This window comes from Miniopterus natalensis, chromosome 4 (assembly GCF_054644295.1).
Source record: "Miniopterus natalensis isolate mMinNat1 chromosome 4, mMinNat1.hap1, whole genome shotgun sequence".
NCBI classification, from domain to species: domain Eukaryota; kingdom Metazoa; phylum Chordata; class Mammalia; order Chiroptera; family Miniopteridae; genus Miniopterus; species Miniopterus natalensis.
The window spans coordinates 21309654-21336031 of NC_142084.1; the positions used below are offsets into that span (position 1 = coordinate 21309654).

The 26378-nt window shown below is 39.5% G+C and overlaps 1 protein-coding gene and 1 pseudogene across 1 annotated transcript; one reads left to right on the forward strand and one right to left on the reverse strand.

The window, feature by feature from the left end:
* Positions 1–5177: 5177 nt before the first annotated feature.
* On the forward strand, positions 5178–26222 carry PPP2CA (protein phosphatase 2 catalytic subunit alpha). The gene is made up of 7 exons (XM_016197553.2): positions 5178–5294; positions 18821–19030; positions 22217–22390; positions 22940–23029; positions 23560–23721; positions 24868–24986; positions 25470–26222. The coding sequence occupies exons 1-7, from the start codon at positions 5193–5195 to the stop codon at positions 25540–25542; spliced, it is 930 nt and encodes a 309-aa protein (XP_016053039.1). The 5' UTR covers positions 5178–5192; the 3' UTR covers positions 25543–26222.
* Positions 12867–13583, reverse strand: LOC107525407 (homeobox protein OTX2 pseudogene; annotated as a pseudogene).
* Positions 26223–26378: the final 156 nt, after the last annotated feature.

Genomic DNA, 26378 nt, shown 5'->3' on the forward strand with positions numbered 1-26378 from the left:
ATGTTCCCTCTAACATCTTAGGGAACAAATGCTCCAGTGACGGGAAAGTTCGTTTCTTTCCATCAGACAGGAGAGCAGTATGGCCCCATCTTTCTATCTTTGCAAACAAATTTCAAAGCACTGTTCAGATGCTTCTGTGCTTGTAAATTCACCTGCTTCAGGGGACCTGATTTCTAAATCTTGCCTGGAATCAAGCTACAGCATTGGCGAACTGGATAATCTGGAAAGCAAAGAATAAAATGTAAACAGGTTTTTCCCTCTGGCTCCCTGCAAAATGCCCCCCTCCTCCACAGTGTTTCTGGGAGTTTTTACGGTTCACCAATAAGTCTTCCATTCACACCCCTCAGCTCGGACAAGTGCCTGGTGTCTGTTCTGTTCCACCAGATCCTGGGGGTTTCCTGCCTGCCTTCTAGGCACTTCCAATCCCGAGAGTCCTGGAGGCAGGAAAGAAGACTCTTCAAAGCGTGTGGGGCTTGAACTGCTCTTGAATGACAAGCAGGGTTCACGTAGCTACATGGGACTGTCTCCAGAGCAGGGACAGCCTGAGCAAAGAGGTGAAAGAAGAAATGAAATGGGTGAGTACCAATTGGCCTGGAAGAGTAAGGGGCTGATTGAACTGAGGGGAAGAGCTTTTAGTGAGAGGGACGGCAGGGAAAAAGGTCATATTGAAATGCTTTGTGAGGAACCACGTGAGAAGGCCACAGGAGAGGTGAGACTTCTTTCTGCAAGAAAGTGGGAGCCCTTGAGTAACATTCCAGGAAATAGTGGAATATTTAACAGAACTGTTGCTACATGTTCTTTGGGCCTGTAATTGCCCTAAGAGGTATCTTGTCAAGTTTACTCAGATATTAGAAAGATTTTCTTTGCACAATTATAAAAGCAGTATGTCTTCATTACAGATGAATCAAGTAACTAAAAAGAAAATAGAAAACGCCACTCACCAGAAGCAACTGATGTTAGTATCTCACTGTGTATCTTTCTAAAGTCTCCTATAAACATGTATTTATAATACATATTTAATAAAATTAGGGTTATATCACACATGCTGTTTTATAAGGGACTTTTTCACTTAATAGTATAATGTTCTATGTCAGTAAACATACTCCTATGATAAGAATTTTTAATAGGTACAAAGTTGGTGACAGAATTCTTAATGTTTACTCAATCTTCTGGAGTGAACTTTGCCTTCCATTCCAGAGACTTTTTTTTTTTTCTGTAGCACAGAAAAATATTTCCTCTGTAACTGAGAATGGTATCTGGACATCAGGGACATTACCAGGGAACATGGTCATTTCTCTTTTTTTAAAAATCTTTCTTTAGCCAAACTGTAGTAGCTGGGGGAAAGGGCTGTATTATTTCTATGGCAAAGTTCCTGGCCACAAAATTTTGGCCACATTTATAAAATTCTAATTCCAGGTGAAGGGGCAATAAAGTTTAATTTTTCTGAAAACCACAAAGGAGAGGAACAAAGATACATAACAATTAGTTGCAAGCATCATTACAGGTCCCGGGTCCAGAAATCTTTTTGCTGTTGGGCAGTTCTAATTGGCCAGATCACAGCAGATTTCTCATGGGCAGAGCCACTAAGATGTTGACTGCTCAGGTCTTTATTTTGAGGCTTCTGGGGCATAAAAGTCCTTGGTACAAAGAACATGTTATCAGATATTGCACCCTTTTCACATATAAGATTCTGAGCCAACAGGAGCATAAAACTGACCAGCTGTGTTAATTCTTGGATTTAATCCTAAGTGACTTTCTCTCTACACAACAAGCCTTCTGAATGTTTGCTTGATAGCAAGAGAGGGGTGTTCTTTTTGTTCCATCTCTACCTCTTTGCTTGGATTTCCTCCCTCATCCCCACTTCATCCAATGGCCTTGTGTCTATATGATGTTCCTGATACCATCATTTGGTTTCCAAAGACCACTATATATTTCATGGCAGGCACTGAGCGACTCCGACTGGCATTAGAGGATATTTAGAATCAGAGACCACTTAGAAATAATATCTAATACTTACTGGACACTTATTATATACTGTTTGGTGTTTTAAATTTATAATTTCACTTAATTCTCGGAAAAACCCTGTTATTTGGCTATTACAAGTATCCTCAATTTATAGGAGAGAAAACTGAGACTCAGAAAAGTTAGGTATCTTGCCAAACTTCACAAACCTAGGCAGCTGCAGAACCAGAATTCAAACAAGATCTGATTCCAAAGCCACTTCTTACCTACAAAGCTCTACTTTTTGTCTCAGTAACTTTAGAAGTCAGGGAACTGGATGGAACAACAAAATAAACCTAACTTAGGCCAAGAGAATGGCTGACAAGATACATCTCATTCCTTCCCTATGCTTAATGTCAATTTTTATACCTTGGCTAAGAGTGCCTATTATGAAGCTATTTACTCAAGGTTATCTTCCTCCTGCCCCACCCCCATCATCAGATGATTTTTATTTATAGCTATGTTTAAACATCATCTGCACACTGGGACTCACAGCACGCTGAATTTGTTGTCCGAGCAAAGATTCTTTCTCAGAGCATACTTGCTTTATTCACTCTGTTTTTTGCCAAGAAATTAAAAAAATTTTTTTTGGTTTGCTTTTAAATTTATTCAAAGTATTCCTCAGCTCTAGAATTGAGAAGCTCAGGCCTATTAGTCAAGGCCAGATTAATCACGCTGAATTTTAAGATCCATTGGCTACTTTGAGTTCTACAGAGTAAGAAAACATTCCAGATTTCTTCTAAACATATTCTGATTTAGTTCTACATTGTTTATTACCATGTATGCTTTACTTCACTGCTTGAATGCTAGTAAGAGCTTCCTAGAATTCATTGCTTAAGAAGTTAAGTCATGGCATCTAATTACTTGGTAGGATGGTTTAAGTACATATAATTATATCTTCCCTCCATTTTGTGGTGGTAGTGAGCCAAGTGATCTGCATCAAGAGAAAATAAGTAATACCTTACATTAATTGCTAGCTAGCAACAAGGAGCTCACAGCGCCTTCGAAAAACCCACTCATTATAATCTTAGCACATAGAGGGTGCCCAATACTTTTTCATCTTCCAAACTAACATCACCCCTACCTTTCCGGATAAGAACTCAGCCAAAGGAAAATTATTATTGACCCTGTTTCCTACTTCAGTCCTTGGAGGTCAGTTGTGTGAGTGAAAATAAGACCTTGCACTTGGGAGTATGAAATTCTAAACCCGGATCACTGCCTTGGGCAAGTCCCTTCTCTTTTCTGAGTACCTGTCTGCTTCTTGCCCTGTGAGACAGGTAGGAGGCAGCGGGAAGAGTAAGACAGCAGCACACTGGACGTGTCTTTAAAGCCATGGGCACAAAGTCATGAGTTTTTTCCTTCATTCATTCTAAATGGTCTTCACTCTTACTCCTCTATTGTTTTGGGGATGCTAATTGCAAAACATGGCCGGTCAGACTTGGGCTACAAGAACTTGTTTCCCAGACTAGTAAATTATGAAGAAGCCTTTGGGGGAGTAGATCTAAGGTACTTTCTTCTGGGCACACTACTGGAAGGTAAGAAGGGAAAGTAGAGTTGCAATTTCCAGTCCTGCAAGGGCAAGCCGGTTGGCCTGGCCAAGCAGGTTGTCTGGGATGAAGAATTTTCAGTTCCCCCAATAGCTGATCTGGGCCTCCAGGGCCTTCCTCAGCTTGTTGGCGGGGATGACGCCGTCAGCTGCCCTGAGCGCACCCCTCTGGGGGAGCCGAGAAGACGGGGGACCAGGCTCAGCTCTCGCCTTGTGCTTTAAGGTTAAATGCCCTTTGGAAAGCTTCTCTCAGATCCTGTGAACATCACACTCTCTCTTCTGCTTATCTATCCCCAGACCATTTTAAGGGTACTGTTGGAAGAACACAAGCTCCACAAGGGCAGGGTACTTTGTGTACCTGGATGACCCCTCTCTCCCCCCAGGCATGGGATCTAGCACTGAGTTGGAGTCAAATATTTTTTTGTGAATGCAGGGACGGTGGAATGTGAAAACGTATCCCAAACTCCAAAGAGATTCACAGCCAGGCTGAGGTTTGATCCTAAGGTATCCCAGCTTTCTTGAGGCGCGGATCGTAGCTGTCCCCCTCCCCCCTCCCCTTTACAAAGGAGCCCGGGGCGCGCGGGCGGCGCTGGGGAGGGGGCGAGGTCTCCCGCTCCCAGGAGGAGCTGGAGTCCGAGGAGAGCGCACACTGGCGGCGGGAGGCGAACACGGGCGCGGCTGCGGTGCGGGTGTGGAAGCCAGGCGAGGACGGAGGCCCCGAGACGAGCCCAAGCCTCGGCCCAGCCACGGCGCGCGACGAGACACCGGGCGCGGGGAAAGGTGCGCGCCAGGGGGGCGGGAAGCACTGCGCGCTCTCCCCCGGCAGGTTCGCCCTCCTCCGCCTACGAACGACCTAATTACAAGGTGCCAACCGGCGGCGGAGGTGCCTCCACCCAGGCTACGACTCAGCGCCGGCTCCTCCCCACAAACACGCAGGAATCCCTAGCAATTCCTGCGCTGCTGCACGGTGGAGGAGCGCGGTGCGGCGGAGTCGCAATTCTCGTTTCGGATCGGGCTGCAGTCGCCCGGGGAAGAGCCGAAGCGTAGGCCCGCTTAGAAAATGTCTCTGGGAACTAAGAGGCCCCTCCCGCCGGGCCTGCGCCTGCGCCAGGTCCCCGCGCCCGCCCCGTAGGATTTACGGCTCCGGGATTAGCCCCGTTCCCCGCTGCGATCTGCTGGGTTGCAGGACTGAGCCCGCCCTTCCCCCTGGACCCCACCCTTTTGGAGGACCACGCCCGAAATCCAAGGTGCCTGTTACAGCCGGCTAGGTTGCGCCTGCGCCTTGGCCCCGGTTCCCGCCCCCACTCCGGTCTGGCGGCCGACCTGGGTTGGCTCCGCAGTTGCGCAGGTCGTGCCGCGGCCCTACTACCCCGCCTCGCTCCACCGCCTCCTGACGCCGGGCGTGACGTCACCACGCCGGCGGCCGCCATTACAGAGAGCCAAGCTCCGGAGCTTTAGCGGGCTGAGGACAGCGGCCAGTGGCCGAGCACTGCGGGGAGAGCCAGCGGGCCAGAGCTAGCGCCGAGCAGCCGCCAGTAACCACACAAATACCTCGGGAACCGGCGGCGGCGTGTGCGTGTGGCCCGTGTGCGGGCGGCGGCGCGGGAGTAGCGCGGAGCGGCAGCCGGTTCGGGCGGGTGGCATCATGGACGAGAAGGTGTTCACCAAGGAACTGGACCAGTGGATCGAGCAGCTGAATGAGTGCAAGCAGCTCTCAGAGCCCCAGGTCAAGAGCCTCTGCGAGAAGGTGAGCTACATTCCGGCTGCGGGAGCCGCCGTGGGCTGAGCCCGCCGAGAAAGAGACGGCCGTGGGGAGGGTGCAACATGGCGGAGGCCGCCGGCCCGGGCCCCCGGAGCCTCCCAGACCGGTGTCCGGCGCGGGGCGGCGCGGCCCGGCGGTGATTCCCGGGCGACCCGGCGCCCCCTGTCTCTCGCGCAGAGATTGGTTGTCGCTGCCGCCGCCGCCTAAAATGGCGCCGTTCACCCAACTCTGAGGCTTCGGAGCCTCCCGGCCTTGCCGTCGGACGGGGTGCTTTGGGAGCGGAGACCCTGGGTTGGGGACGGTTTTGAGATCCAGGCTAGAGGACTTGGGTTCTACGGCCTGGAAAGAGAGCCTGGAACTCTACTGTGAGGTGGGTAAGGGGCTTTTTACTTGGACTCGAGACTAATTCTTAGCTCCAAAGCTGTCCAGAGGATCCCCCCCAAAGGCAAGCTTGTGTGCCAGATCCCAGGACCTATTGAAAGGTCACACAGCTTTTGTACTGTCCTGGGTGGTTTGTGCTAAATTCACTGAGCAATCTTTTCCAGAGACTTTTTGAAAGCGTGTGTTTTAAGAATTCAAAAGTAAGTAACCTAATTTCTACGAAGGTCGTGGTGGTAGATATAGGGAGGGATATAACTTAATTTTCATAGTTGGAAGAAATGGAGAATTTGGTGAGTCATACTATATAAGGAGTTTTGGGATTGGAAATCAAGTGTCAGTTGAATTTATGGTTTATATGCTGACTCAAGTTGGGTAGTGTGAAACCTTTCTCTACGCCTAATGTCCAATAAATAGCATTTTGCCGTTTATTTTTTAAATGAGCAACATACCCACTGTTAAAAGCAGCAGATTTTGATCCTGTCTTTTTGTTGGAAAAGTTACTCTTTTGTATTTTTGTGGCTTTAGTAGTAGTAATAATTATAGCTGTCGATTGAGCCTTTACTGTGTTCCAGACATTGTGCTTAGTGTTTATCTCACAGACGCACAGAATAGAATCTTGTAGTCTGTTTAATTAGCCCATCTTAATGTGAACTTTGCAGCATTTTATTTTAGTACAGAATTGTAGAATGTTACGTTAGTATTTTGCATTAGTGAAGAGAGTTATTAGAGACAAGTTATGCTGACTCGTTTGTGGTTTGATGTGAAAATTAGGTTCATGAGTTTAGTCTGAATGCTCCTAAAACAGGCTTTGAAAGAAACTGTGCTGTAAATTTTTGCAGTTTAAGTGAGTCAAATTCAGATTTATCCCACCTCACCTAGTTGATGAGGTGGCACATCATGTATTGGAGCTGCATTTTAATGGTAGTTTCTTGACCCTTAATTCCCTTGCTTCAAATGAGGATGGTGTTTCTTTTAAAGGTTTAGAAATAGGCTTTTAAAGATTATTTAATGTATATTATCAGGTCTTAATTTCTGGGCACCATAAGTGATGATTTTAATGACCTTTGGAGTTTAGTACTTTACTTAAAGACTTTGAGTCAGCAGTTGGCTAAATGACTAGTCATTTGTGTAGAAAATATTGGAAGAGAAGTAATGATGTAATTGGAAGATCATGGGACTGCAAGTGAGATGTGGACAGTAGTGAATAATTGTGACTGACCTTGGGGCAACCACTTCACTTGGACCATTTTTATTTTTGAAACATTGATTTGTTGTTCCACTTATTTATGCATTCACTGGTTGATTCTTGTGTGTGCCCTGAGCGGGGATTGAACCCACAACCTTGGCATATTGGGATGACACTCTAACCAACTGAGCTACCCAGCCAGGGCCCATTTTCTTGCCTCTAAACTAGAGTTAAAACAGATGTTCTGGGGATTCTTCTAATTTGAGATTATATAATTCCATTTTAAATGAGTACTTTGTGTTTAAATATTGAAAACCCACTGAATATCCAAGATTGCTTACTCTTATGAGGGGAATGGAAAGCAATGCAGAATAATCATGTTTATTCTCAAGGAGTCTGAATCTAGTTGGAAATCAGTAGTAAATGACCATGGAAGTAGAGGGTTTGTGTTGGAGACTACAGAAGAAATATTGGATGATGCTAAGGTGGGGTTTCTGAAGCTTGGTGCATCTAGTAAATCTTTGTTGTTTTCCACTTCTTTGTAAAACTGACATCTAGTGAGATTAATCAATTTATGCTTAGATCTCCGTGCTCATAAAATGTTTCCAGATTTTAGTTCTTAGAGCCAAAAAAGATGGAAATAATATTTGGAGTTAGGTTTCCAAGAAATGGATCCTTTTGGGGGGATATCATCACACGCAGCCTTCCTACTGTTTTTAGCTCGTAAGTATTTCAACTTTTGGTATTATATTAACCTTCCAAACTAAATTAATTTGAAGTGGCTTTTTAGGTATGTGGGATGAGTTAGGATAAATGACTTGAAATGGTCTTTTGTACAAGTCTTCCTAGTAAAACAAAAGTTTAATTTTCACTGTTGATATTTGTATGACCAATAACACATCTGGTGAAAGCTACATATTTTAAAAATATTGAGGGAATTTTTTTCCCCATTAGTATAATAGTTTTTTTATTAAGAAAAGATAGTTGTTGGAAATAACTGTTTGGTAATAGTTGATCATTTCTTTGATTATAAGAAGGCATGATAATTTTAAAGCCTTCTGTATACCTGAAAATGTCTGACCTGAATGAAATACATAAAATTAAATAATAAAGATTATCATAAGAGATTATTGTAATTTTTAAAATGCAGAGGTCCTTATTATGGTATTTCATCAACAATGAACAGTGGTAGGTGTTCCAATGCAGAGAATCCAAGTGTGTATTTATAGACAAGGGTGAACATGGTTTTTATGTTATTAACTAGTCAAGCTCCCCCCCATGTGATTAAGGGTTCTATCAAAGCCAAGGTGGTTGTGTGTGTGCAGTATACCTTGTCTTTTGGGGATCATAATTTGTTGATTAAAAATTTGTGGTGAGTGCAGTTTTGTCTCAGGCACAGCTCTATAGTCAATAACATTACTACATCTGTATAGCTGGACTGGTATGTTCCCATCTACAGATGGGAAGAAAATAATTAGTGTTAACTTGGCTTTTGAATTAACTACAGTAAACAGTCTTTTATTATATGACTTTAGCAGTGGTTTAATTTAGGTATTATTTTTGGCTTTGTGCTTTGAGTTCTTACTACTAAACTTGCAGAGAATGTTGTTTGATAGCCAGATTTTTTTTTTTCCAAAGCAGTTCTTTAGCTAGGTATGCTATTTTCCATTGCACTACAAGCATTATAAATAAAATGCAGTAATTAAGGCTTCACTGACTTTTAACATTTCTTCCATGAGTATAAAGAAAGCAAACCCCTTCCTTGTAATTGGATGAGCTACAAAATATTTCACCAAGGATAAATTCCTTTATGAAGTAATATGTTTTTGCTAGTCTGTATATGTGTTTGGTTTACAACATTGTTTGATTCCATTTACGTAAAAGTAATTTGAATATTGAGAACACACAGTTGGCAGGGAAGCATAATACAGAATATTATGTTCATAGTTTCTCATGCATAGTTCTCTTAAGTTTATGAGACAGTTATTGTCCTCAGTTATAAATAGAAACCAGAGGCTCAGGAAGGTAAAGTTATTGACTGCAGGGGCTAAATTGAGATTGCCTAGGCTTATGGATTCTAAGACCAATTTCTAACCTTCACAGCCCCCCCTTTTCATTTCTTAGGTAGTGTTAATAATGAAAGATACAGGTGAATTGGGGCCAAACTGAATTGTAGACTCAACAGCTCTGTAAAATAAAGCATTAATTTTATTTCAGTTGCTTGAAAGCTCCCTATTCCTGTCACATACTGTTGTTTTACTTTGTCCTGGAGAAGTAAACAATAATTATTTTTCAGTTTTGGATGTGGCTAACTGCATTTGCCCCTCATATAAGATTAATGAGGTGAAAACCCCAGGTTTTTTTCCTATGTGTTCTCAGCATAAATTGTGATCCATAGACTGAGCTCTGAAATATTCTAATAAATCATAATTGACATTTATATTGTTCATTACAGCTTGTAAAATGCCTTTCTTTTTATCCTCATAGCTTCCACAGTCAAAGCTGTTTGTGCCTCTGTGTTTCGTGGTCTCCCAGGCATGAAGCAGTAATACAGTTAGTTTTGAATTAACTTAATGAGGAAACACTGAAAACGTGAACAGTCCTCCTATTCAGATACACAGGTTCCCCAACTCTCGCTTTGTTTTCTCAGAGTCAAGAGTTCTGTGTCTGCAAATATTGGCAGTAGGGCTAAGGTGAAACTCATGCTGTAGAAAGAATGATGAGCACTGCAAGAGTGTATGGGATAATATCTGCATTACCAGTCTGGTGTTCCCCCTTTTTATGACAGCACATATTTCTCTATCTCGGTGTAAGTCATGTAGAATATTTTAGTTTAGAGGAGATAAGCTAGGAAAACCAGGAGACATTGGGTTTGGGTTGAAGAAATGGTGGGCAGGGGCCTTTTTTGAGGGTGCTTAGGAGAGAGAGGAAAAGTTTTGTGTAGCAGGAACCTCCCCTCCCCATTTTTTTTTTACTCTTCTACTTTGATCCAGTTCTCTTATTTTCACTTTTTTATTCATTTCTCATTACCATCCTTGTCTGAAAAACCTTCAACCTGTACTCTCTTACGCAAGTGAGATCTGAATTGTACTAGAACTAGGAAGAGGAAAGATTTTCTTCTGTTGTTTTAAACAGCTTTTCTCTGCATTTGGAGCAGTAGTAGTAGAAGAGGCTGAGTAGAGACTTATGGCTTGCCAGTAAATGGCTAGGGTCTAAAAGAATTATAAAGTGGCCGGCTGGGTGTGGCTCAGCGGTTGAGCATCGACCCTAGGACCCAGGAGATCGCTGTTCGATTCCCGATCAGGGCAAATGCCTGGGTTGCAAGCTTAATCCCCAGTCAGGGATGTGCAGGAGGCAGCCAGTTAATGACACTCTCATCATTGATGTTTCTCTCTCTCTCCCTCTCTTCCTTTCTCTGAAATCAATAAAGATATATTTCAAAAATAAAGTAACAATCTGGGGTTAAGGGCTTAATTTCACAATACAAAGTTACTATTGCCTAGTTATATATTGGTATTGTGGTTTGGAATGTATGAACAAGTGTGTCTGAACTGTTCATTACTAGCTCGCCAGTCGCTTTGGCACTCCCTGTCCCCACCTCTGCCTTACTCATTTAGTTACTACTACAGATTGGAATTTTTACACTTCTGTTGTTGGATCTGAAAGAAGGTTGAGAACCTTTGTTCTATAGTGCCCCTGGGAAACTGTTTACCTAGCTAGAGTCATATACAGAGTGTAGTTGACAAAGGTTATGGAGTGTCATTAATGCTATTAACAATGTGACACTGTACGTTTGTTTTTGGAATTTATTCAACCAAAATTTATTAAGCCCCCCATTACATGCATTACTAGTTTTCAGTATTTAGCTTTGTCTAAATAGCATCATAGGGATTTGTTAGTTTATTTTTTCTTAATAGCAGGGTTTCCAATTAGACAGGAGGTTGAACTTTTGTAAACTATATATAGGAAAGGTTTTAGAACATTTGTGCTAGTGGTGATTGAGGGAATTTTATTTCTCTGACACCCATCATTTGTAAACTAATAGTAATACCCACCATCTATTTTGTTGTGTGGCTCTTTTATAGAAAAGGCTTAAGAAGTACTTTAGGATAGAGTAGAATTTTAGTATTGGAAGGAACTTTAAATACTTTCTAGGCCAAGTAATTTTTTACAGATGAGGGAGGAAACAGACGTAGAGTGGTTGAATCTGGTTCATGATGGATTGCTGTGAGAATTTTTAAACAACTATGTGTGTAGCAACATTTCTCAGTAGGTTAAGGAATGACTGGGAATATTTAATTCATGCACATGTGTAGGTTGGTTAGTAAAGACTGAGGCCAGGCATATGGTTTTAAAGAAAACGATCATTTATTTTGGTCAGAAATGAAGATGATTATTTGAAGCATAATCATACAGATTTTAATCAAAGAAGACAGAATTGTTTCATAAAATATTAGAGCCATCTGTTTGGTATAATGAATGAAAGACAAGTAGTATGAAGAAAGGTTTGATAATTGAAGATAATTAACTCAAATTAATTTGCTTCCAGGACTAGTAATATGCTCTACTTTATGTGTCATGCCAAAATAAAAATCTAGCCATATATATTCTTATCATAAACCATAATTTTTTGCAGTAATGAAAACAAAGTGAAATTCTCTTAACATTGAAAAATGTATTCTTGCTTGCAAATTTAAATTGCTCTAAATTAAAAACTTCAAATTAAAAGTTTTAAAGTGTCTTCAATTCTGTTTAAACTGAAAGTAAAATTCAAAGGTTGCATTTTTTTCAGCTTTTCATGTCTTTATGGCTATATTGGTGAAGATTTACTCAACTATTATTAGAGTGTGACATGTTAAATTTACCTGAGCTAGAGTTCCAGTGAATATTAAAATTAATCAGATTTTTAATAGAAAAATACATAAGAACATCATCCAATTCTCTGTGACTATTCAAAGAGTACGTGTGGGCAATTTGTATAAGAGGAGAAATAACGTAGTAAATGGACATGGAATAAATAGTTTGAACTTTGAAAGGAAAAGTGCCAGTTAAATCAGGAGATAGCATTTTATCTCTGAAATACCTGAGAATGTTGAATGACAAGATGGGCATAATCTGGTTTGTGTGTGTGTGTGCTCGAGCTAGAACCATTTAAATACAGTTATACATATCTGCTAAATACAGGAAGAAAAGATTTATGCATATATAGATAACTTTTCCAGTTAACATCTGCAAACATAAACAACAGTGATCTCAGTTTATAAATTTATCAGGGCCAGAGCAATTGACCAATGTCTTTTTACTGTTAGACTTACCAGCCATAAATTGCAGATGAATTAGTGTTTTTTGTTTCTCTTCTCTTCTTGTCCAGAGACATTTTTCCCCCATTACTTTTTTGAGGGGGGGGGGGGGAGAGACACATGGATTGATTGCCTCCTGCATGCTCCCCAACCCGGGCTGGGAATAGAGCTTGCAACTGAGTTACGTGTCCTTGACTGGAGTCGAACCCAGGACCTTTCAGTTCGAAGGCTGATGCTCTAACCACTGAGCCAAACCGGCTTGGATGTCCAGAGACATTTTGATGTAAAGTTGCAGTGCAGTACCAAAGGTACTCTTTTGTCCAGCCAAAGGTAATCTTTTTAGATAAGTACTCGGTTGGTCTGAATTTTACTTCTAATTATAACCTATTTAATCACAGAAGAACCCCTGCACTGGTGGAGTTCAAGGTTGCATACGATAACAAGAGATTTATTTGTCCATTTCTGTTTGCTGATTGGTGGGCGCCTCTAAGGACTTTCATTTTTCCTTCTCTGCCTCCCATAACGTTGATCAGAAGATGAGTCTGAGCATCATCCCATCTTTCTCTCTTTTTTTTTTTTTTTTTAGTTGAATTTATTGGGGTGACATTGATTCGCAAAACCATACTAAAACTGGGATGTCCAGCCCAGTATATTTAAAAATCACCCATATAAAAAAGCTTCTACAGGTCTTCACAAAACCTGGAATTTCCACAAAGAAGTCTGATCTTTATAATCCAAGCAGTCAGCATTGAAGTTAAGCTTTCGGGAGGTAGTTTGGTCTTTATAATCTAAGCATTCAGTGGTTGAGTTAAAACCAGGCTTGAAGCTACATGTTTCTGGGTGGAAAGAGAAGCTGGGTACTGATTGAGATGGCTGGTGACTGTATTGGTACCAGTTGCCAGTGTGTGACTTCTGGTCCAGGAAATTGGTGATGCAGAGGAGTCAAGTAAGATCCACAGTCCATGCCCCTGAAGTAGGAAGTTGAGCCAGTATATTCTTGACTATAACCTGAAACCTGAGTATAGGTTATGGGGTATAGGTCATGCATGCAGTAAGAGGAGGTGGACAAGGGATCTGACAGTGGGGAGATGGAAGCTGGACTCCAGATAGACACAGGAGCACTGCTGCTGGAAATGGCTGGAGCTGGAGTGCTAGAGGGGTGAATGAATTGGCTATTTGCCGCACTCTCTGAAACTCACTTCCCAGGCTGGAGATGTCTTTTTGGCAGGTCTCACTTTTTCTGACCGCCATTCTGTTGCTCCTCCTGCTGCTGTTGGTGGCACTTAGCTCTTTGATTCCTAAACTGTACTCTGGTAGCCCACCAAGGGGGTGCGGCAAGTCCATGTCAGAAGTGGTCAGACTCAGCTCATTGACTGCATAAGGTGGTTGCTTAAGATAAGACATCATGCTAAGGTTGTTTAGGACACTCAGAGTCAGCCCAAATGGGGTGTGGGTTGCCCAGGGTGGACAGATTCAGAGTCCTTGCTGGGTGAGTTTGGAGTGGTGGATCAAAGTGAAAAGCAAATAAACAGGTGGTGGTTTACTGCTTTAGAGGCGGCAGCAGCTCTTCCACATTCCACCACTAACAAAAAGCATAATTCTGTTGTATAGTACATATAAAACTAAAAAATACTATTTTGCTCTGTGATCCCACATTGAAAATTTTCTGAAAGGAAATAATTCAAATAATAAGAACCCATGCCTAGATCTGCTCAGGAGGATATTATACAGCTAGTTTAAAATGATCACTATAATGCTGTAGGAAATTGGTTTTTAGTGAATGTTAAACAACACAAAATGAGATGTTGACCAATTGTAGACATGAGGTCTGTGTGTAGGTAAAAATTGGAATAAATAAGAGTAGTTTTGTTGGTGGTGTAGGATTAAGACAGCCATATTGTTCTTAAAGTTTTACCACTGAAATTCAGTCTCTTAACATTTTTATGTTTTTTGGTCTTTTTATACAAAGAATTTTTCCTTAGTTGTAATCATATTGTATTTTTGAATGTTTGCTTGATTACAAGTGGCTGGTGAATCTGTTGGTTCATTTTTTTTCTCTTCTTTCCTTCACAAATCTTGGCTTGGATGAACTGTGAGGTCTAATTTAAGCCTGCTTTGTTTGTAATTTCATGTTACGGTGGTTAGGGATGACCTGTATTTAAGAATGTCAAACAAACCTATAATAGGTCATTCACCTTATACCTGATTGTTTTATAGTAGGTTGAAAAATAAAGTGTGATTTCTGAATCTGAACTCAGAATGCTGAGAGGATGTTGAAAATAAATATCCCTAAAGGTTATTTTCCTTCAAGTAACTTTCCAAATTGTTTGGGTATTAGGATGGTATGAAATTTTAACTTCACACAGTTACTTGTGATAATCTCTTATTAATGAAATAGCTTATTCCCATTTTAACCGTGTTCTAGGAAGTTTTATATCAAATCGTTTTCCCTTGAAATTGATTTTCATTCATTTTAGCTTTTACCATTTGACTGAATTTCGGTAGGGTTCCAATAAATAAGAAATCAATATGGTGCTGATTACACTATTTTTAAAAAACTTGATCTTCATCCCCCCCCCCCCCCCCCCAGTTAATTAGCTGAGACATTTGTATGCATGGGAAAAATATTTTAGGGGAAGCAAAAAAAAAGTTTGGGAGTGTGTGTGTTTTGCTTTTGTTTCTGTGCATAATTCAGTTGACATGAGGCTTTCAATTATAGCAGTCAGAATACCAGAGAGTGAAAAGGTAGTTATAAAAATAAAAATCTTGAAACTTGTTACTTTGAAAGTCTGATTCTACCATTTATTTTGAGTATTAAACTAGAGAGTTGAAGTTGTATGGCTACCTTTGAAACAGATGGTTGATGAAGGAAGACCTGGAGGCTCTAAAGATGACTCATTAGAGGTTTCATCAGGTGACCTGTTGTGCAGGGTTCCATTAGGTGGTTCTGGGACTTAGAAGGCCTGACTTTTTGTGATAGCACAGCTTCTCTTGGATCTCTCTTTTTCTAGGATAAGTTTTCCTGACTGTAAAATAACATTTAGTAAGGACATCTGCAGCCTTTATTCTCGTGTTCTGTGATAATGTATTTTGTTATAGTAATCATCTGACACCTGTTAAGTTGAGACCAAAACACCCCCAAAAAAGTATACTTAAAAGTGGTTATTCTTAAGCATGAACTTTTGTTGTTAAAATATACTTTTTTGCATCTGATAACATACTACTGTTTTCTCCAGGATTTAATTATAATTGTTCTGGCCTGAAATTTGGTAGAAAGGGAAGAAAGCTTTGACTTTCCCAGGTTTAGAAGTTAAAATATTCACTTTATAGATACAGTGTCCTTTCCCTTTTGGGGGACAATTTGGTAGTGTCAGCATAAAAAAGTGCAAACTACTAGATACACTAATAGGTCCACTTCATAGTATCTTTCAGGAAATGTGCCTGCGTATGTATACAAGGGGGCAAATACTAGGATATACGTTGCAGCCCCCCCCCCCCAAAAGTATTAATCCTCAGGTAATACTCTACATCCACTATGAGCAATTAACCAGGTCTGTGTGCATTTTGAACTGCGAGATATATTAAGAAGAAAAGCAGACTGCTGCACAATATTGTTTCTAGTTTAAATATGCAATTATGTTTCTTTAGGCATATAATATATATTAAAATGTGTAAATAAGGTGAAAGGATATACATGAGAATGCTATTTGGTGGTTACTCTGCGGGGGGGGGGGATTGTGGAGAGTGGTCAGTAACTTTTGCATATTTCTTTGAAGTAGGACCTATCATGTCGTTCACAGCTATTTTCATTAGTATATAATAGGTGCTAAAAACACTAGATGTGTATTAATGCCAAACAGAGTTGGTAATAGAATATGTGTAGTGAACTTCTGCTTTTTAGTAATAATAAATCAGGGAAGATTGTTTACACTTGAGATATGGATTATATGTATTTCTTAAGAAATATCTCTTTTGAGACTGTGGATATTCTATATTTAAATGTGTTAGGTCAAATTAACAATTAATTTTGGGTGTCAGTAGTTGGTGAGTGTACTGAAATAGGTCCCCAAAATGTTTGGAGACTTGAAAATAGTGGTTTTTAAATTTGGTTGCACATGACAGCACCAGTATGGGGTGGGAAGGGGATACTTGAGAAAATTATTGATGCTTAGATCTACCTCCAGGTACTCTGACTTAATTGAGAGAGGAGTAGCCTGGGCTTCTTTATTTCTTCTTTCCTTCCTTTAAAAAAGAGCAAGTGATTTTGAATGTGTCACTAAGGTTGCATACTACTGTCTTAAAACCAGTCCTTGCCATGCTTGTCACTCAAAATGTAATGAGCAGAGACTCATTAGCAACAATTCTCTGTGGTAATTTCACCCGCGTGCTGCAGTGTTCTGCCTTTCCCTGACCAGCCTCCCACCGTATATTCTGGAACACCATTTCGTAATGCTGGTCACACATAGAAAGGGTATCCAATAATATTGATTGAATATATGAAGTAAACACCTTTAATCCAGTCTCAGAACAGATTTCTTTTGCCTTAATGGCTTAACTGAAATCTGGCTCTCTCTCTCTCTCTCCAAGGAAGTCATGTATTGTCTCTGGTAGCTCTTCCTGATGGATGAATGCCTCCTCCTTCTACTCAAGGATAAAATTCCCTGTTTTTCAGGCCTCTGTCCTCTACCTAGATACCTGGCCACCTTTCCTTACTGCTATTACTTGTTTCTTCATTCTCCAAAGAACTTGGTACCAGTTTCCAGGCCTGTACTTCTGCTGATGTCCTGGGAGATAACCATGGCTTTCCCTGAAGATGACCTTGGTTAAAGTTCTTGATTCACTTAACAAAGAAATGTATATGAAGTGCCTTCTACATTTTAGGCGTTGTTCTAACAAGGTGCTGTGTATGCAGTTGTGAATAAAATGAATCTCGTTAACATCTTAAAAATTGTCAGTTTGTTGCATTTAACATAGATTAGAGGCAGGAAAATGGAACAGGGAGTTCAGTGTGGGCGGCCAGCACAGTAATCCAGGTGAGAAAAGGGTGGTTTGGGCCAGGGTAGTAGCAAAAAAGATAGAAGCAGATGGATTTGAGATATTTTTCGGAAGGATACTGGGTAATACCTGTCTGTAGATTGTTCCCTGATTGGCCTTTAAGCTCTACTCCATTTCAGGTATCCACTTCCAGAACCCTACCCCCAAAATACTAAATTCACTTATCAAATTTGCTGTCAGTGGATCTTTATTCTAATACCAGTTTGATTAGACTTGTTCTTCAGTCTGTGTCCATGCTTCATTCTACCCCTACATTTCCTACTTGGGGTGACCAACTATCATGGTTTGCCTGGGGGCCCAGCTGAGGCATTTCCAGGATGCAGGACTTTCAGTGTTAAAACCAGGGTAGTTGGTTACCCTACCTCCACCCCAGTCCATTTTCTTCTGTACTCTTGCATGCTGTGCTTCAGCCATGTTAATTTTTCTCCTCTTAACTCCTGGGACATTCTACACATGATTGCATCTGCCTGTATTGGACCTCCTCCCATTTTCTACTTTCATCCCCTTTCTGTAACTCACTCATTCTTTGGACCTACGGTAGTTTTCTTAGCTGTCCCAAGAATTGTGATCTTGAAACGCCACTGTTTACTCTAGCATGTCTTAGCACTTGGCCCTTTCTTTTGTAGTGGTCATTTTTATTGTCTGCTTCTCCTGCTCTACTGTGTGCTTTTTGGGCTATCTTATTTGTTGTGATATCTTATTTAAAGTAGCCTCCACCAGTAACTCTCCCTTTCTTTCATGGCATTTAACACAATCTCTACTCTGTTACTTAGTTATTTGTTTGTGGGCCCCCATCCCTTACCCCACCATGGGGATGACCTACCTTGTTCATATACCTCCAGTGGCTAGCACAGGGCCTGGCACATAGTACCACTCAGATAATTCAGCAAATGAATGATATCTCCCAGTGCTATTTACAGTTTCTGGCATATAATAATGATCAATAAGTGTGTGTTGTATGAATGAAATGGTACTGAGAGGTATATTGTTACCCTTAAGAGTAATGTTTGAATTTGTGGTTATGTGGAAGAATACTGTCGAACAATTTTTTAAAAGCAGCATAAAACCATGTATTTTGAATAGGCACAATTGTAAAACAAGAAGCTTGTATTTTGGTATAAAGTATAAAAAATATATTAACATACAGATAAAATTTTAATGCCTTTCGAAAATTAAAGTCAAGCAGGAGTAAGAAACCTTTCCTCTTATGCCTGGATTCCTAGAATATGCCAGCATTATAGTTAGAACTCTAAAGCTAAGAAACTAGGTACCTGAATGTCTTGCTCCTATATAGCTACTAATAAAATAATCTCTTTAGTGTTTGCTTAGATGGCAACTAATAGGCCTAAAAACTCTGATACTGATGAGAGGAATGGGGCTATGCATCTTGATACACATTTTCTTTTTCTAGGAGTTGGGAGAGATAACCAGTGGAATACAGTCTTGCCCTCTTATTTTAATGGGATCATAATTGCCTGCAATTTCATTTTATACTGAGTTTGCCCCTTAAGCTACATTGTATGAATAAACAAATCTTTGTTAATGTTGTTTAATGTCAGATGTATTGTTTTTTCCCCCTCCATCTGTAGGCTAAAGAAATCCTGACAAAAGAATCCAACGTGCAAGAGGTTCGATGTCCAGTCACTGTCTGTGGAGATGTTCATGGGCAATTTCATGATCTCATGGAACTGTTTAGAATTGGTGGCAAGTCACCAGATACAAATTACTTGTTTATGGGAGATTATGTTGACAGAGGATACTATTCAGTTGAAACAGTTACTCTGCTTGTAGCTCTTAAGGTAATTTTAATTTTATGTTTGGGCATTTTAAATTGATAAAACAGTCGTTTTGGGTGTTCTTTTTACCAGGGATTTCTGATTTTCTCCATCTGAATGTTAAGCAGTAGAGGAAAACTTCAAATTTAGGCATGCAAGTATTCAAGTTTGGGACTTATAAATCATAAGTCTGTCTTTCTGAGTAGGGGGATGGTACAGAATAAAAGCAAAAAGGTATTTTTTGGTTAATCCTCACCCGAGGATATTTTTCCATTGATTTTTAAGATGGGAGGGAGAGAAATACCAATGTGAGAGAGAGACATTGCATGGTTGCCTTCCCTTACACACCTTGACCAGGGCCAGGGATCAAACCTGCACCCAGCTACATGCCCTTGACCGGAAATCGAACTCACAATCCCCTGGTGTGCGGGACAACGCTCCGACCATAAGCCACACCAGCCAGGGCAAAAAAAACAACAACAACGGTTATTCTTTAAGGAAGAGAATACCTTTGAGTATTTGAAAAAATATTAGAGGGCTGGTCATATGGATTTTAGATCAATAAATTGGGATGTGGAGAGAATATAATTATCTTTCTAGGTACTTTTGAAATATTTTAAAGGAACAAAACAATTGTTGGAATGTTTATATCCTTTGACATAGTAATCCTATAATTAAAATTTTATTGAGGTAGAAATTCAAGAGGAAAAGAGCTGTATTTTTTTGAAAATATAAATTGGAGCGTTGTTTTTAGTATCAGAAAGAACTGATCTAAATATCCAACAGTAAGTGAATATCTAAATTATGATTTATCTCAGTGGACTAATTTTCAGTCATTAAACATGACGTGATCATCTAGAACAACAGAAATGGTAGTTGAAGAAGAAGCAAGTCGCTTTATAGCAGATACAGCTTTGGAAAATGTACAGAGCCTAGCTGGGCATGGCTCAGCGGTTGAGCATTGATCTAGGATCCAGGAAATCGCGGCTCAATTCCCAGTCAGGGCACATGCCCGGGTTGCTGGCTTGATCCCCAGTCTGGGACGTGCAGGAGGCAGCTGATTAATGACTCTCTTATCATTGATGTTTCTATTCCCCCTGACCCCCGAAATCAATAAAGATATATTTTTAAAAAGAAAAAAGAAAAATGTGCAAAGATCTGAAGGTGAGACACAAAATGGTAAATAGCATTTAGTATGGTAGGCTTCTCCCTTTCCCTTAAAAAAATAGTTTCACTTTACCTTTTGGGAAGAAGATTTTATTAAATATGCAGAATGGTAAAATGGCTTCCAAAGACTTCTAATATTGGAGAAGCAGTGAGATGTGGTTTTGGCAAGAGCTAAATTTTAGGCAATTAAAATTGCCTAAAATTTTAAAAAGTTGCCTAAAAGTAGTGCTACTACTTCCCCAAAATTTCGTATGTTGAAGACCTAATCTCCAGTACCTCAGAATGGGACTGTATTTGGAGATGGGGCCTTTAAAGAGATAATAAAGGTAAAAGGAGGTCATATGGGGGAGCCCTAACCCAGTATGACTGGTGTCCTTATGAGAAGAAATTAGGACACAGATAAAAAGGGAAAGATGAGAACACTGTTGGAGAAGATGGATATTAGTAGACAAGGAGAGAGGCCTTCAGATGAAACCAATCCTGCCAACATCCTCTAGAACTGAGGAAATAAACTTGTTATTTAAGCCACCCAGTCTATGGTGCTTTGTTATAACAGCCCTAGCTGTCATAATACAGTGGGGAGGAAACTTTAGCAAATAGTGATGGAACAGCTTGGCTTATACCATACAAATGGATCAAAATTGATCATAGATCTAAATATGAGAGCTAAAGCTATGAAATTTCTAAAATAAAACATAGGAGAAAATCTTTGTAACCTTGGGTTAGGCATAGATTTCATAGCTATGATACCAAAAGCATGATCCATTAAAAAAATTAATAAATTGGACTTCATCAGAATTAAGATTATATTCTTCAGAAGACATCACAAAGAAAAATGTATTTCTATTCACATATTTTTAAAAACTTTTATAACTAAGATGATAAATAATTTAAATGGACAAAGTATTTGGATATTTCACCCAAGAAGATATATGAATGGTCAGTAGGCACATGAAAAGATTCTCAAAATCATTATCAGAAAAATGTGAATTAAAGTCAGTCACAGCCAATCGAATTGCTGTCATTACTAAAGCTGATAATACCAAGTGTTAATGAATTTGTGGAGTGATTAGAACCTTCATGCATTGCTGGTGGGAATGTAAAATGGTCCAGCCACTTTGAAAAACAGTTTCGGCAGTTTCTCAAAAAGTTAAACATATCCCTACCATATGATCCATCACTTATACTTGATTGGGAATCTACCCAAGAGAAATGAAAACATTCATATAAATACTTACATGCATTAACTTGGGGTGGTAAACACACGGTATAGTATACAGATGATGTATTGTAGAATTGTATACCTGAAACATGTATAATTTTATTAACCACTGTCACCCCAATAAATTCAATAAAAAAACTTACATGCAAATGAGTATAGTAACATTCATAATAACCCCAAACTTCAAGCAATACAAGTGTTCATTCAATGTGGTATAGCCATACAGTGGAATACTGTGCAGCAATAAAAAGAGACAAACTCCTGATCCATATACAGTGGAGCTTCAAAAATATTCTAAGTGAAAGAAACCAGGCACAAATGAAGCCATACAAAACTACAGGTTGTATGATTACATTTATATGAAATTTCTAGAAAAAGCAAATCTTAGTAGAAAGTAAATCAGTGGTTGATGGGAATGGGAATTGGGAGTGACTGCAAATAGGCCTGAGGGATCTTTTGGGGATAATGGATTGTTTCTAAAGCTGAATTGTGATGGTTGTTGCATAACTATAAATTTACCAAAAATCGCTGAACTGGAAAAGAATTCATGAACAGAGCTTTATAGCTGATAATTATTCTTGGTGTAAAATTGGTGGTAGCAGGAGTTTGATTTTAGTTGAGATAGTGTTGGCAGATACCCCATTGACAAATGTCTGTAGATGTGTGGTTTCAGTTCAGTGTGATGTAAGGGTTTGAAATGTTTTGTTGGGGTTTTCCCTCCCAGCAAAATTGGAACTCTGGATTTCCCTGTGGAAAGTTTGCTGAATTGTTGTTTGGTTTTTGAAGGAGCCAACATTTCATGTTGTTTTCTATTGTTTCAGGTTCGTTACCGTGAACGCATCACTATTCTTCGAGGAAATCATGAGAGCAGACAGATCACACAAGTATATGGTTTCTATGATGAGTGTTTAAGGAAATATGGAAATGCAAATGTTTGGAAATACTTTACAGATCTTTTTGACTATCTTCCTCTCACTGCTTTGGTGGATGGGCAGGTATGTAGGTCCTCTTAAAACTTATATTGCTGATTATTTGCAGTATGCTGCTTTCTTAATGTTTAAGTGTCAGTAACTTATTTTTCCACCCTCACATCTCTTTGGGGCCTCTTTGAAGTGCCTTTGTATCAGGCCCTGAACTATATATTGGGACCACAGGGATGAAAGATGTAATCCATCCATTCTCTCAAACTGTTTCTGGACACATCTGAGAGATGTAATTAAGGAGATTGTAAGAAAATTCTGTGAGAAGGAAGATAATAGTCTGTGGTGAGGCTGAGGTCAGAGAAACATTTTCTTGGAGCAGCTGATTGAAAGTGGAGTCTGCATGAAGTAGCGATGGTTTATCAGAAAGAAAGGGAGTGTATTCTATAGTTTAGAGTTGGCTAGAAGAAAGGTGGTTTAGAGTAGGGTGCAGAGATAGCCTGGTTGTGGCAGAACACAGAAATACCAGTAGGGCCAAGTAATGTGGGCTACTGCATGCACCTTCATCCAGAATGTTTTAACTTGCTTTTAGGTGAGGTTAACATTATAAACAACTCTTTTCAGATCTTCTGTCTACATGGTGGCCTCTCGCCATCCATAGATACACTGGATCACATCAGAGCACTTGATCGCCTACAAGAAGTTCCCCATGAGGTATTGACTTTTATTTGGTAATAAAGTCTTTTTAGCAAACTTCTTAGAGGAAAAACTTAATTGTAACTTAGTTCATGATATGTTTTCTCTTATTTAATTCTCAAAAATGACCCCATGTAGTGTGAGTACTCTTGTCCACCCATTCTTCAGAGGAAGCTAACATTAAGGAACCTGCCAAGATCACAACAGTTGTGGGACTGGGCTTAGGACATAGGGTGTAGTTTTCTTCAGAGTCTCTGCCTTAATTACCAGACTATACTGCCTAACATTGACATCTGCATACTGTAGGCAAATTATTAGTTAGGGTTTATTGCTATTGGGGCTCATTGATATAGGCTGTTTCTCTTAAAGATATCTAGAAATAGGTTTATTTGACACAGGTATTTCACTTTAACTGTAAAACCTTTTATTGTTTTCAGCAAACACCACTTAAAAAGTATGACTTAGTAGGCTGCTGCTTCTGATGAATTACTCATATCATGTATTAACCATTTTTGCAAGAGTCTGTTTAACTTAACTTGCTTTTTTAGGGTCCAATGTGTGACTTGCTGTGGTCGGATCCAGATGACCGTGGTGGTTGGGGTATATCTCCTCGAGGAGCTGGCTACACGTTTGGGCAAGATATTTCCGAGACATTTAATCATGCCAATGGCCTCACGTTGGTGTCTAGAGCTCACCAGCTGGTGATGGAGGTACGTTCTGTTCTTTGAAACCTGACTTGCTCTCTGTGTTAACTTAATGAAGTAAGATGTTAGGGAGTTTTAAATGAATGATATTAATGAGAACATATTCCTTCTGTCGTTTGCCATTGTAGCCTGAGCCTTTTCAGTAGGTGCATGCTAGAATTAAAATCAAAAGCTTTTGGTCACCATGCAATTCATAGTTAACATGTTTTCAGAGATGATTTTTTTATTAGGGTGACATTGGTTGTAAAGTGTACAGTTCTGTAGTACATCATCTGTAGGTGGCATTGTGTGCTCACCACCCAAAGTCTAGTCTCGCCCTGTCACTATAAATTTTACAGAGATTCTTAATGACTGGATAGTGCTTGGAATTTAAAGAGTGGGAAAGTAAGATTCAGGTGGCAGGAGAAAGGGGAATGTAATATTTTATCTCAATTTTGTTTTTTCAAATATTTAACATGTATGCGTGAAGGAAAGTTTGGGAAGAAATCAAAATATTTTAGGTAGTCTTTTGGGTGGTAGGATTACAGTGATTTGAAAGGAAAAAAAAGGGGAAGTGGGTTCAGTTCTTAGCATAGAACACTGATGATTTTTAGCATACTTATAAAATTAGGGTCCTATTTAGGTTAATTCTAATACAATTCTGTGATTATCAATAAAGTCTGATTTTGCTAAAGATGGGGGGAAAGAAATTTGTGAACAGTATTTTAAAAGTATCTCATGCATTCAGATAGACTGAGGAAATAAAGCTGGAAATGGTAGAAGCATCTATCCTTTTTACCTGACAGTGACCAACCTGGGGACCTTCACTTATGACTGAGGAGAAAATTAATAAGGTTGTGGTCTTCGAGGAGTATTTATCTGCCTTTACAAGGAATGGCCATATATTCATTCTTGGATCATGTTTAGAGCCACTTTAATAAAAGAGACTGATAAGATACTGCAATTTACATATTTAAGAAGCAGTTCATTTGGTTAGTGGTACTATTTTAAAAAGTTGTGCAGAGCACAGAAAATTATTAAATTATCCAGAAACAGCATTGATATTTTTCAAGCCTTTTGGAGAGAAGAGATTTTTTTCCTTGAGTGGAGTCACATTTAGTTATGTAAATAAGGAAGTAAAATGTGTTTTTATGTTCTTTCTTTTTCTTGTAGGGGTATAACTGGTGCCATGACCGGAATGTAGTAACAATTTTCAGTGCTCCAAACTATTGTTATCGTTGTGGTAACCAAGCTGCAATCATGGAACTTGATGATACTCTAAAATACTCTTTGTAAGTGCCTACACCTGAGTAATTAATTGCCATTATTTGAATATATAGCTTTAATGGAAGGTTTAAGAGTTGAAAAGCTCATGCTAAATTCATTCCAATTTGATTTTTAAGTTTCCTTTTGAAATAGACCTATGACGTTTTGACATATATCAACAGAAACTTGTGATTCATAGATCCTAATATGAATTATAACTTTTAAACCTACATTTTACTTATTTAGTAGAGCCCATCTTTCAAATGATCTTATAAGGAAGCCCAGTATTTAAAATCATGTTTTCTCTGGCTAAAGAGAAAATGCCCTCTTTGAGGGGACATTCCGCTAAATGCATGATTAGACTACAATTAGGTTTCTGTTACATTAAGGCAAGCTGAAATTGGGTAGAGAAAAAATGGTGTAAGGTTTGAAAGAATAATGTTCTTGATTTTGATTGTCAGTACATTGATGTCTTAGAGTGTAAACAACAAATATGTCTTGTTTTTCAGCTTGCAGTTTGACCCAGCACCTCGCAGGGGCGAGCCACATGTTACTCGTCGTACCCCAGACTACTTCCTGTAATGAAATTTTAAACTTGTACAGTATTGCCATGAACCATATATTGACCTAATGGAAATTGGAAGAGCAACAGTAACTCCAAAGTGTCAGAGAATAGTTAACATTCAAAAAACTTGTTTTCACATGGACCAAAAGATGTGCCATATAAAAATACAAAGCCTCTTGTCATCAACAGCCGTGACCACTTTAGAATGAACCAGTTCATTGCATGCTGAAGCGACATTGTTGGTCAAGAAACCAGTTTCTGGCATAACGTTATTTGTAGTTACTTTTGCTTTCTCTGAGAGACTGCAGATAATAAGATGTAAACATTAACACCTCGTGAATACAATTTAACTTCCATTTAGCTATAGCTTTACTCAGCATGACTGTAGATAAGGATAGCAACAAACAATCATTGGAGCTTAATGAACATTTTTAAAAATAAGTACCAAGGCCTCCCCTCTACTTGTGAGTTTTGAAATCGTTCTGTTTATTTTCAGGGATACCGTTTAATTTAATTGTATGATTTGTCTGCACTCAGTTTATCTCCCTTCTCAAATCTCAGCCTCATGTTGTTCTTTGTTATTGTCAGAACCTGGTGAGTTGTTTTGAACAGAACTGTTATTCCCCCCTCCTGTAAGACAATGTTAACTGCACAAGAGCACTGCAGTGTTTTTCATAATAAACTTGTGAACTAAGAACGGAGAAAGTCAAATTTTAATTGTATCAACGGGCAAGACTGGTGCTGTTTATTTAAAAGATACATCTATTGATAAATTTTAGAATTTGTAGAATTCTAGGGAAAGAAAAATAAAAATCAAGGCCATTACATAACCTCTCTGGTAACTCCTTGGCAT

Bases quoted from the DNA above. Each gene is read 5' to 3' on its own strand.
- PPP2CA (XM_016197553.2), top strand. From the start codon at position 5,193: ATGGACGAGAAGGTGTTCACCAAGGAACTGGACCAGTGGATCGAGCAG. The intron at 19,031-22,216 runs GTAATTTTAATT...CTATTGTTTCAG, and splicing joins CTCTGCTTGTAGCTCTTAAG to GTTCGTTACCGTGAACGCAT. The intron at 23,030-23,559 runs GTATTGACTTTT...TTGCTTTTTTAG, and splicing joins TACAAGAAGTTCCCCATGAG to GGTCCAATGTGTGACTTGCT.